Source organism: Saccopteryx bilineata, chromosome 4 (assembly GCF_036850765.1).
Source record: "Saccopteryx bilineata isolate mSacBil1 chromosome 4, mSacBil1_pri_phased_curated, whole genome shotgun sequence".
Classification (NCBI taxonomy): Eukaryota; Metazoa; Chordata; class Mammalia; order Chiroptera; family Emballonuridae; genus Saccopteryx; species Saccopteryx bilineata.
The window spans coordinates 30,899,949-30,913,586 of record NC_089493.1 but is presented as its reverse complement, the minus strand read 5'-3'; the positions used below and the strand labels follow the sequence as shown (position 1 = coordinate 30,913,586).

The 13,638-nt window shown below is 40.3% G+C and overlaps 1 protein-coding gene across 1 annotated transcript; it reads left to right on the top strand.

Annotated features, from left to right (window-relative positions):
- The first annotated feature begins 11,414 nt into the window (after positions 1–11,414).
- LOC136335399 (disintegrin and metalloproteinase domain-containing protein 20-like) lies at positions 11,415–13,607 on the top strand. Its single transcript, XM_066276673.1, has one exon. It carries the CDS (start codon positions 11,415–11,417, stop codon positions 13,605–13,607), a length of 2,193 nt encoding a protein of 730 aa, XP_066132770.1.
- The last annotated feature ends 31 nt before the right edge of the window (positions 13,608–13,638 follow it).

The window sequence follows — 13,638 nt, the reverse complement described above, 5'->3', positions numbered from 1 at the left end:
CAGAGACAGAGAGAAGTACAGATAGGGACAAACAGACGGGAAGCAAAAGAGGTGAGAAGCATCAATACTTCATTGTGGCTCCTTTGTCTACTTAGTTGCTCATTGATTGCTTTCTCATATGTGCCTTGACCAGGTGGCTACAGCAGAACAAGTGACCTCTTGCTCAAGCCATTGACCTTGTGCTCAAACCAGTGACCTGGGGCTTTAGCTAGCGACCTTGAGGTCAAGCAAACAACATTGGGCTTCAAGCCAGCGATCTTAGGGCTCAAGCCAGCGACTATGGGGTCATGTCTATGATCCTATGCTCAAATCAGCAACCCTGTGCTCAAGCTGGTGAGCCAATGCTCAAGCCGGATGAGACTGTGCTGAAGCCAGAAAGCTCATGGTTTCAAACCTGGGTCCTTCCTGACCCAGACTGATGCTCTGTCCACTGCACCACAGCCTGGTCAGACAAAGATGGCTTATTCTTAATTGGTCCATTTTTTGGTTGCTGTAAATATTTGCTTCTTTCCCCCCCCAGTGCTCCTATAAAGTTGGTTTGGATTGATTCTAGTTGTTTCTCAGTTTTACTGTGGGGGAATGAGAGCTTGGAGCTTCCTGGTGTGCCATGTTGCTATGTCACTCTGAATACAAAACTTAAAAAATTTGAACAATATTACAGAACAACACACAATGGTTTATTAAAATCCACAAATGAGGCCCTTGCCTGTTTACTCAGTGAATAGAGTATCGGTCTGGCATATGGACATCCTGGGTTTGATTCCTGGTCAGGCCACACAAGAGAAGCGACTGTCTGCTTCCCTCTCCCTTCTCTCCCTCTTCCCCTCCGGTAGCCAGTGCCTTGATTGGTTTGAGCGTCAACACTGGCCACTGAGGATAGCTCAGTTGATTCCGATGTCAGCCCCAGACAGGGCTGCCAGGTGGATCCCGGTCAGTTGGGGCACATGCGGGCATCTACTCTCTCATTCCCCTCATCTCATTTAAAACAAAAACAAAAAACCACAACTTGTTTCAAGACTACAATTTAGCAAAACATAATCGTGTTTCGCTTTTCACCATAGATTATGGTATGAATTACAACTATTGCAAAACCCATTAAATTATCTCTCATGTCATATGTAGCCAAGTGTCTTTGCATACGGTAAATTCAGTTTTGGTTGGCATCATATATTGTTTGTTCCTTTCTTTTATTTTTTCTGTAACAGCAGTCAAGCCTAACTACCTTAAGTATATATTTGCTTATAAAATATTAATTTATATTCTGGTCCATGATATTCTCAAGAACTGTATTGTCTTTAAAACCGTGATTAGTTTAAAATATTATGAAGTTTTTCCAGGAGAGAAACACATGAATTAGCCTCCAATTGCCTCCACATTCCAAACTCATAGTGAACACCCCTACACTTACCAACCTCCTTGTTCCTCCTCAAATGCCCTCATTACCTTCCCTTAAGCAGGAGATAATGTAAGTGGACACAAGTTTTGATACGTGAGACACAAGAAAATAATTAAATACCCCCAAATTTTTTTTTCGGACTGGCTTTTGCTTTTTTAAATCAAGTAGAATTTAGAAAGATTAATCACACATACATGATTACTCAAAACAACTCATTTCCTTTTTTAGTGTGTGTCTGACAGAGACAGAGAGAGGGAGAGGGACAGATAGGAAGGGAGAGATAAGAAGCATCAGTTCTTCGTTAAGGCACCTTAACTGTCCATTGATTGCTTTCTCATATGTGCCTTGACGGGAGGTGGGGGGCTAAAGCAGACAGAGTGACCCCTTGCTGAAGCTAGTGCCCTTGAGCTAAAGCTGGTGAGTCTTGCTCAAACCAGATGAGCCCGCGCTAAAGCCAGTGACCTCGGGGTTTCGAATCTGAGTGCTCCCTGTCCCAGTCCAATGCTCTACCCACTGCGACACCACCTGACAAGGCAAAACAACCCATTTCTTACCCTTTGAGTAGTACAAAAATTCTCGTATGTCCTCATGCCTCCTGACCATCCAGAGTATGACCTGTTTGTTTTAAAAATGTGTTAAGACAACATTAAAAAGGCAAATGTATGGGATCTTGATGAAGAACCATCTGGGTAGGCGGATGCACAGACACCCAGCTCTCAACACCAAACTGGAATACAAATCAATTTAGAAAAAATCAGCATGAAAAACCAACACTGAACTGCAAGAACAGCTCTCAAAAACCAAGGAGCAAAGAGGAAGCCACAATAATCCTGGTAAGGAGTGCCTGAATCTCCTCTGCTTACAGGAAGGGAAGGAGGGGGGTGAGGCTGAGAGCCCAGAGAGGATTTCACAGAGGAAAAAGAGCAGAAACTACTGCTCACAGCCACTTACCTGGCGACCAGGGAGCAAGGTGGGTTGAAAAGACCAGCTTATCTCCCAAGTGGAAAAGACAGGGAGAGGGACAGACTGTGAGGGGCTAAGGTATGCAAGAAACAAAATAAAAAAGCTGACTCATTCGTGCTGGAGGCGGCCATAGCTGGGGGAGGGACTGAACCTTTCACAAAACAGAGCTGAAGTGCTTCCGGATCAGAGATCTCCGGACATCTATCCAGCTCCAATCAGCACAACAAGACACAGCTGAAAACAAGAAGTGGGGAGGAGGGGCAGTAACTCAGGTCTCCATGGAGATCTGAGATACACCTCCCCCTACTAAAGCTGAGAGAAAAAACCCTGCCCCCAGTGAGATTAGTTGGAGGAAGAGACCTTCAGCGTCTCAGGTTACACCCACAGCATTCCTGGATACAGTTTCAAGGAAGCCCCCTGCTGAGATCAGTTAACAAGACTATCACCTGTTAAGAAAACAAACAAATCAAGACTTCAAAGCTGCCCAAATCCGAAAGTGGATTACAAATAATAGCTGATACCAACCCACGAAGACCTAAAAATAACACAACTGAAAACTGGAGGTAGACAACACCAAGCCTAGACTCAATCAACTCTACAAATAAAAAAAAAAAAAAGAAGAAGATGAGAAAACAAAGGAGTGCAATCCAAATGAAACCACAAGAGACACTTTCGAGAGATGAACTGAGTGATATGGAAATAATCAAACTTCCAGATGCGGAGTTCAAAATAATGATTGTAAGGATGCTTAGGGATCTTAGAACAACAATGGAGGGGGAGTTTGAAAACCTAAATAAAGAAATAGCAAGTATAAAAAAGAATCAGTTGGAGACGACAAATACAATATCAGAAATAAAGACCACAATGGAAGGAATTAAAAACAGGATAGATAGAGCAGAGGATCGAATCAGCGAGTTAGAAGACAACTGGAATGAAGGCATGAAAGCAGAGAAGAAAAGAGAAAAAAGACTCAAAAAGTCAGAGGAAACTCTTAGAGAGCTCTGTGACAACATGAAGAGAAATAACATCTGCATCATAGGGGTTCCTGAAGAAGAAGAAAAAGAACAAGGGATAGAGACTTTGTTCAATCATATCATAGCTGAAAACTTCCCTAAATTAATGCAAGAGAAACTCTCACAAATCCAAGAAGCACAGAGGACTCCATTAAAGAGAAACCCAAAGAAACCTACACCAAGACACATCATAATTAAAATACCAAAGCTAAGCGATAAAGAGAAAATATTAAAAGCTGCAAGAGAAAAAAAAGTTATCACCTACAAAGGAGCCCCCATTAGGATGACATCTGACTTCTCAACAGAAACACTTGAGGCCAGAAGGGAATGGCAAGAAATATTCAAAGTAATGCAGAACAAGAACCTACAACCAAGACTACTTTATCCAGCAAGGCTATCGTTTAAAATTGAAGGAGAAATAAAAAGCTTCCCAGACAAAAAACAACTCAAGGAATTCATTACAACCAAACCAATGCTGCAGGAAATATTAAGGGGCCTGGTGTAAACAGATAAAGTGGGAAAAGAATACAGAAAAAAAAAAAAGAAAAAGGAATACACCTTTAAAGAAGAAAATGGCAATAAACAACTACATATCAATAATAACCTTAAATGTAAATGGATTAAATGATCCAATCAAAAGACATAGGGTAGCTGTGTGGATAAGAAAACAGGACCCATACATATGTTGTCTACAAGAGACACACCTTAGAACAAAAGACACACACAGATTGAAGGTAAAAGGATGGAAAAAAACGTTTCATGCAAATGGAAATAAAAAAAAAGCTGGGGTAGCAATACTTATATCAGACAAATTGGACTTTAAAACAAAGGATATAGTAAGAGATAAAGAAGGCCACTACATAATGATAAAGGGAGTAATCCAACAGGAAGATATAACTATTATAAATATCTATGCACCTAATATAGGAGCACCCAAATATATAAAACAGACTTTGATGGATTTAAAGGGCGAGATCAACAGCAATACTATAAGAGTAGGGGATTTCAATACCCCACTAACATCACTAGATAGATCCTCAAGAAAGAAAATTAACAAAGAAACAGCAGACTTATTGGAAACACTAGATCAACTCGATTTAATATCTTCAGAACCTTTCACCCTAAAGCAGCAGAATATACATTCTTTTCAAGTGCTCATGGTACATTCTCTAGGATAGACCACATGTTAGGGCACAAAAGTGCTCTCAACAAATTTAAGAAGACTGAAATCATATCAAGCACTTTCTCCGATCACAACGGCATGAAACTAGAAATGAATCACAGCAGAAAAGCTCAAAAATTCTCAAACACATGGAAACTAAATAGCAGGGTGTTAAATAATGAATGGATTAAGAATGAGATCAAAGAAGAAATAAAGAAATTCCTAGAAACGAATGACAATGAGCATACAACAACTCAAAATTTATGGGACACAGCGAAAGCAGTGCTGAGAGGGAAGTTCATAGCACTATAGGCACACTTTCAGAAGCTAGAAAAAGCTCAAATAAACAACTTAACCCTGCATCTAAAAGAATTAGAAAAAGAACAGCAAGTAAAGCCCAAATGTAGTAGAAGGAAGGAAATAATAAAGATCAGAGCAGAAATAAATGACATAGAGGCTAAAGAAACAATACAGAGGATCAATGAAACTAGGAGCTGGTTCTTTGAAAAGGTAAACAAGATTGGTGAACCTTTAAGTAGACTCACCAAGAAAAAGAGAGAGAGGACTCAAATAAATAAAATTAGAAATGAGAGAGGAGAAATAACAACTGACACAACAGAAATACAAAATATTGTAAGAAAATACTATGAAGAACTGTATGCCAAAAAACTAGACAACCTAGATGAAATGGACAAATTCCTTGAAACGTACAATCTTCCAAAAATCAATCTGGAAGAATCAGAAAACTTAAACAGACCAATTACACCAAAGGAGATCGAAACAGTTATCAAAAAACTCCCAACAAAGAAAAGTCCGGGGCCCGATGGCTTCACAACGGAATTCTACCAAATATTCAAAGAAGAACTAACTCCTATCCTTCTCAAACTATTTCAAAAAATTCAAGAGGAAGGAAGACTTCCAAGCTCCTTTCATGAGGCGAGCATAATTCTGATTCCAAAACCAGGCAAAGACCACACAAAGAAAGAAAATTATAGGCCAATATCTCTGATGAATATAGATGCTAAATTCCTCAACAAAATATTAGCAAACCGGATCCAACAATATATGGAAAAAATCATACACCATGATCAAGTGGGATTTATTCTGGGGAGGCAAGGCTGGTACAATATTCGTAAATCAATCAATGTGATTCATCACATAAACAAAAAGAAGGAGAAAAACCATATGATAATTTCAATAGATGCAGAAAAAGCATTTGATAAAATCCAGCACCCATTCATAAACTCTCAGCAAAGTGGGAATACAGGGAACATACCTCAACATGATAAAAGCCATCTATGAGAAACCCACAGCCAACATCATACTCAATGGGCAAAAATTAAAAGCAATCCCCTTAAGATCAGGAACAAGGCAGGGGTGCCCCCTTTCACCACTCTTATTTAACATAGTCCTGGAAGTCCTAGCCACAGCAATCAGACAAGAAGAAGAAATAAAAGGCATTCAAGTTGGAAAAGAAGAAGTAAAACTATCATTATTTGCAGATGATATGATATTGTATATAGAAAACCCTAAAGTCTCAGTCAAAAAACTACTGGACCTGATAAATAAATTCAGCAAAGTGGCAGGATATAAAATCAATACTCAGAAATCAGAAGCATTTTTATACACCAACAATGAACAGTCAGAAAGAAAAATTAAGGAAACAATCCCCTTCACAATTACAACCAAAAAAATAAAGTACCTAGGAGTAAACTTAACCAAGGAGACTAAAGACTTGTACTCGGAAAATTACAAAACATTGATAAAAGAAATCAAGGAAGATACTAACAAGTGGAAGCATATACCGTGCTCATAGTTAGGAAGAATAAACATCATTAAAATGTCTATATTACCCAAAGCAATTTATAAATTCAATGCAATACCAATTAAAATACCAATGACATACTTCAAAGATATAGAACACATATTCCAAAAAATTATATGGAACCAAAAAAGGACACGAATAGCCTCAGCAATCTTAAAAAAGAAGAATAAAGTGGGAGGTATCACACTTCCTGATATCAAGTTATACTACAAGGCCATTGTACTCAAAACAGCCTGGTACTGGCATAAGAACAGGCATATAGATCAATGGAATAGAACAGAGAACCCAGAAATAAACCCACAGTTCTATGGACAACTGATATTTGACAAAGGAGGTAAGGAAATACAATGGAGTAAAGACAGCCTCTTTAACAAATGGTGTTGGGAAAATTGGACAGCTACCTGCAAAAAAATGAAACTAGATCACCAGCTTACACCACTCACAAAAATAAACTCAAAATGGATAAAAGACTTGAATGTAGGCCGTGAAACCATAAGCATCTTAGAAGAAAACATAGGCAGTAAGCTCTCCGACATCTCTCGGAGCAATATATTTGCTGATTTATCTCCACGGGGAAGTGAAATAAAAGACAGGATAAACAAATGGGACTATATCAAACTAAAAAGCTTTTGCACAGCTAAAGACAACAAGAACAGAATGAAAAGACAAAGTACACAATGGGAGAACATATTTGACAATACGTCTGATAAGGGGTTAATAACCAAAATTTATAAAGAACTTGTAAAACTCAACACCAGGAAGACAAACAACCCAATCCAAAAGTGGGCAAAAGAGATGAATAGACACTTCTCCAAAGAGGACATACAGATGGCCAATAGGCATATGAAAAATTGCTCAACATCACTAATCATTAGAGAAATGCAAATTAAAACCACAATGAGATATCACCTCACACCAGTCAGAATGGCGCTTATCAACAAAACAACACAGAATAAGTGCTGGCGAGGATGTGGAGAAAAGGGAACCCTCCTGCACTGCTGGTGGGAATGCAGACTGGTGCAGCCACTGTGGAAAACAGTATGGAGATTCCTCAAAAAACTGAAAATCGAACCGCCTTTTGACCCAGCTATCCCACTTTTAGGAATATACCCCAAGGACACCATAGAACGGCTCGAAAAGGAGAAATGCACCCGCATGTTTGTGGCAGCATTGTTCACAATAGCGAAGATCTGGAAACAGCCCAAGTGTCCGTCAGAGGACGAGTGGATTAAAAAGCTTTGGTACATATATACTATGGAATACTACTCAGCCATAAGAAATGATGACATCGGATCATTTACAATAACATGGATGGACCTTGATAACATTATACGGAGTGAAATAAGTAAATCAGAAAAAAAACTGAGATGAATCCATACATAGAAGGGACATAAAAATGAGACTCAGAGACATGAACAAGAATGTGATGGCAACAGGGGCGGGGGGGTTGGGGGAGGGGAGAGGGGGTGAAGAAGGAGAGAGGGGTTAGGGGAGGGGAGGGGCACAAAGAAAACCAGATAGAAGGTGACAGAAGACAATTTAACTTTGCGGGAGGGGTATACAGCACAATCAAATGTCAAAATAATCTAGAGATATTTTCTCTCAACATATGTACCCTGATTTATCAATGTCACTGCATTAAATTTAATAAAAAAAATATTAATATTAAAAAAAAAGGCAAATGTATGTTCTTCTTGTTTCTATAAATTGGTAATCAAACAAACATGATTTTAAGTTAGTAAAACTGTAACTGGAACTAATTTTATTTTTGAAAATAAAAACTCACTCCCATGGGTTTGAGAGCATGAATAAAACTCACTACTCAAAGGGATAATTCTTTCTATGTTCTTAAGAACAATCCTCTTCCGACCATTCAGATACCCTATACATTTGTACAACATTTTGAGTAGTAGTTTTCTAGGGTCTAAATGCTAAATGCAGCTTAGCTATTTTTCAAACATTACCATCCTTGTTTCAACCCTCTCCTCACAGACACCCTCACAATCAACATTTTCTAGTCACGTAATATATAACTGGTTACCTTACTATAACTCTGTTACAAATACCCAAAACTTTTTTTCTGCTACATTTTCCAAAAATTCTTTATACATATCAAGTGTTTGAATTCATCAGTTTTTTTTATCGTTACCAGTACATTTAGTTCCATTTAACTTTACACCTGTCATAAATCACTTTTTCTTCATAAAGTATGTTGTTGTTTTTTTAATCACAGTCAATTCATATGAAGCCGAGGGCAAGGCATGTTTAAAACTTTGCAAATATTCCAAACTGCCTGCTGAAAAAATTCTTCAGTGTTGCATAAAACACATTTAAATATCAGTATGTCTGACTTATTCTCTAAATATTAATGTGTGTGTTACCCTTCCCAACTAAAAGATGTGATCCATAGATAAGAAAACAGCTGAGATAAGTTATTCTTGGTAACTTCCTTATGTGGAGACAAGTGCATTCACATGCAATTGAATGTTGAAATGATTTTTGAAAAGGTAAAGAAGGTGTTGTGGGGGATGAATAATGATGTGCTTCTTCAGACTGGGTCATAAAGAAGCTGAAGTCAAACTTTTATATGAAATTAACTTTCTGAGGTCTACATTGCTTTCCAGTAAAATACACAGATTTTAGAGTGTAATTTGTAACCATAGCCCTGTCTTAGTCTGTTTGGGCTGCTATAACAAAACACCTTAGATGAGATGTTTTCTAAACAAGGAACTTTATTTCTCACAGTTCTGGAGGCTGGGAAGTCCAAGTTCCAGAACCAGCAGATTCAGTGTCTGATGAAATCCACTTCTTTGTTCACAGACAGCAGCACCTGCTTCCTGTAATCCCACATTGCAGGCAGAAGGGGAGAGGGAGCCTCTCGGGCCTCTTTATATAAAGACACTAATTCTATTCATAAGGGCTGTGCTCTCATGACCTAATCACTTTCTAAAGACCTCACCTCCTAATACTGTTGCGGGTGGAAATGGTGCTCTTTCATTAATCATGGGAAAGGCATCACACAGGACTTATATATGGGGGAGTGAGGCAGTCATGGTAAGATTTATTCAGGGTTGAAATGGAAGGAGACCCATGGATTCCTGTGTTTCAATTCTCTTCATCCCACCATGGAAAAAGTCCAGCCTCATCTTCACCAAGCCCAGCACAAAGGCCAGAGTCCAGAATCTGTGCCCTGGTTCAATCCGCATAAAGCCTAGTCCAGTCCAGGTGCTGTGTTGTTGAACCAGGGCACACTCAGAGCCCCTGCCACTGCTGGGTCCCTGAGGATCATTAGAGCTGCAAAGGAACAGTGGCAGAGTGTGTGTCCAAGTAGAAGAGGAGGAAAGCACTGTTGTTCGCTTGGAGTATAGGCTTTTATTTTTCAATTACTTGTTTTATTGATTGATTGATTTCAGAGAGAGAGTGAGGAAAGGAATGAGAGAGAGAGAGAGAGAGAGAGAGAGAGAGAAGAATTCATTTCTTGTCCCTCTTAGTAGTTGTGCATTCATTGGTTGCTTCCCACATATCCCGTGACAGGTATCAAAACCACAACCTTGTTTTGGGATAGCATTCTAACTGACTGAAGTAACCGGCCAGGACTAGATTATATTCTTTAAACTAACCATTAAGTTCTTAATCTTTTGTGGGCTTGTGCTGGTTTCTCTAACTAATCAATCAGATCTTTCTTCTAGGCTGACTGATAGGTCTGCCTGGTTGACACCCTGGCTCTGTTGTGCATGCCTCAAAGTGGAGACACGGGAGCACCACCCCCATAGTCTGGGGATGGACCAGTTGAACCCCAGGGAGAAATTCCTAACTAGCTCAGGAATTATGTCCCGAGGCTAGACGGGGCAATGGTAACCTACATGTGCGAATTAACCTGTAAACGCTAGAGCTTCCTAATGAGGGGAATGCTATAACTTCCTATTGAAGTAGGCCTTCCAGTTTTAGTAAGCCTAAAGTTTGATTCCCTCTTCCAAAGTTTACAATGCTCAATGTCTGATGTCTTCTGCTTGCTTCACACATTCATATTTAGCTACTTAAGGTAACCTTACCATCCCCTAGGGATTTAGAATTTTAACATATGAATTGTGGAGGGATATAAACATTTAATCTATAGCACACCCCAGTCAAGATAAAAGTTTTGCAGTACTACAGGAAGTTCCCTCAATTCCTCATTGCCACGGAAAGAAACGACCATTTTACATTCTGTTCCCATAACTGATTTTGGACTGTTCTAGAACTTCATAAAAACTAAACCATATATTAAGTTCCTTTGGTCTGATTTCTTTTTGTCAACATCTTCACCATATCCATGAGACACATCCATATGCTTACACGTATCACCAGTTTCTTGTGATTTACTGAAGACTATTCCACTGGATGAATTTACCAGTTTGTGTATGCATTTGTCTATTAAGTACTGGTCGGTTCAGTTGGTGGGATGAACTCGTGAATAATGCTGCTATGAAGTTCATCTGCAAGTCTTAGTGGGTAATTACCTAAGACTAGATTTGCCAGGACATAGGGCAGATAAGTATAAGTTTCACTGTACAAGAAACTATTATTATACCTTAATTTTCCTACTCATGATATCTCTTTCACTTTTTTCCTATTGTTCAGCCCAATGTCATTCAGTTTTTATAAATATGAGTGAATCTAATTCTCTCCTCAAAGTTCTTAAAAGGAAAAACTGCCACTGTCCTCTCCATTCTCCTTCTTAATTACATGTTGATCTATTATGTCAGGAAGAAAGCTACTAAGGGTCTTAAAATTGCCAATAAATCCACTTATTCTTCCTCTGTGTCTTTTCCAGGAGACCAGGGGACCTTTCAGTCCAGGGTCCCCAGAGCACTGAGGACAGCCTCCCCTAATGAATGCACCATTGTTATGCAATAGCTTCTCCAACTCCCCCTCTCCCTCCCTCTCCCTGCAGGTGTCAAACCTCCAGACTCTGTCTGCTGTCCTGATTACACTGCCAGAAACTTGCTGCTTCAGCACTAGTCTTGCCTGCCTCGCACCTGACTGCATTTTCTTTGGTCACTGGCTCCCTCACTCATGGGGCCTGCCTGGGCCCAGGCCCACCTGACAGGTGATTTCTGGCTGCCTCTGCTCTGGCTCCTGCTGTCTCAGGTCTGCTGCTCCCATGCCCTACCAGGATGGCGCTTCACTTCCTCTGAAGTTGTGATCCCCAGGAAGGTGTCCCACAGGGTGGGTGGAGCTCAGGCACCAAACCAGCTCTCCTACAAGATTCACTTCAGGGGGCGCAGTCATGTGATTCACATGAAGGTCAAGAAGAACTTGCTGCCCAGACATTTTCCTGTTATCACCGATAACGACCAAGGTGCCATGCAGGAGGACTACCCGTTTGTCCCTCGAGACTGTTACTACTACAGCTACCTGGAAGGGGTTCCCGGGTCCATGGGCACGCTGGACACTTGCTACGGGGGCCTGCGTGGCATGCTGCAGGTGGATGACTTCACTTACGAAATCAAACCACTGGAGGCTTCTTCCCAATTTGAGCATGTGATTTCTCTGCTTGTGACAGAACAACAATCAGCAGCGGCTGAAAGGTGTACAATCGGGGAGGATGATGTAGATCTAGCATATGAAGAGGCAATACTTGCTGAAAGCCCTAGAGCAGTGCCAGTGTATCTGTGGTGGCCACATAAGAGATATTTAAAAGTCCACTACACTGTTAGTGATGCATTATACAGGCTGAACTCTAATATAACAGATCTAGTGGAGAAGGTGGTGATGCTGAACAGCATAGTACATACCATTTTTAATCCTATTGGTTTAGAAGTCCACATACGTATGTTGTGCATATGGCAACAGCAGAATGATTTTATCCCAGAAAATTTTCAATCTGTGTACGGCCTTGCAGAAAAATTTGGTTTGTGGAAAGAACATTACTGGTGGCATCAATTTCCACATGATATTTCAGTACTTTTTACAGGATTTAAAATTGGAAACACCACTCAATATGCTTTCACAGGAGGAGTATGCAATCCCAACTGGGGATCATCATGGGTATATATAGCACACTTTCATATGTTTTTCGCTGCCACTGTTACAGCACATACACTAGGTCATAGCCTGGGTATGGATGATGATAAGCCTGGTTGTAAATGTTTTCGAAGAACCTTCTGTGTCATGTCTCCTCAGCCTGGTCTTAATGATATGTGGAGCAATTGTTCTTATGCATCACTGCATGAATGGATTCATGCGTGGGATCCTTGTTTGGGTGCAAGAAATGTACCATACTCTAATTTTCCTTACGTAGCTCCTCGCTGTGGTGACCACATTGTAAATCAGAGAGAAGAATGTGACTGTGGCACCTTTAAAGAATGTGCCGAAGATACATGTTGTGGGACCGATTGTGCCCTCTCCCTTGGCAGTGATTGCGATGAAGGAGGTTGCTGCAGGAACTGTAAATATGCTCACCCTGGATGGATTTGCAGAGAGGTGCGAGGTATTTGTGATCTACCGGAATACTGCGATGGGAAAACGCAGAATTGTCCAGATGACCTTTATATCCAGGATGGAACCCCGTGTTCACCATTAGCCGTTTGTGTGAGAGGAAACTGCAGTGACCGTGATATGCAGTGTCAGTCCCTTTTTGGCTATCAGGTAAAAGACGGTTCACCTGCATGCTATACACAACTGAATGCAAGAGGTGACCGATTTGGAAACTGTGGGGTGAGGAGGCAGCGAGGAGGATTACAACCTGTTAAATGTGAGACAGGTGATGTTTTTTGTGGAATGTTACACTGTAGGAAGGTCCAACAAATACCTGGTGCAGGTGAGCACACGACATTTCGTCACATAATAGTAACAGATGTTAAACAAGAAATATGCTTTGGGTTCGATGCACATCCGGGGACAGACATTCCAGAGATGGGGCTTGTAATAGATGGTGCAACATGTGGGCCAGGAAAATACTGTTTTCAGCAGAATTGTACTTTTCATCAGGACATGCATTTTGACTGTGATATTAGGAAATGCAATTTCAAAGGGGTGTGCAACAACAAAAACCAATGTCACTGTCAGCGAGGATGGAAACCACCGAAGTGTGATATCAGAGGATCAGGTGGTAGTGATGGTAGTGGCCCTCCACCTGTCAGAGAACTAGGTCTTCACAGCAAAATTATTACTAATGTAAACCAGGCACTAGTTCTAATGTTTATTCGTTCAGCTCTTTTATTGCTTGCATTATTTTTTGGCGGCATTTCATACTTATGTAGTTAATTAATGAGCAGTAAAAACTAAACAGGTAAAG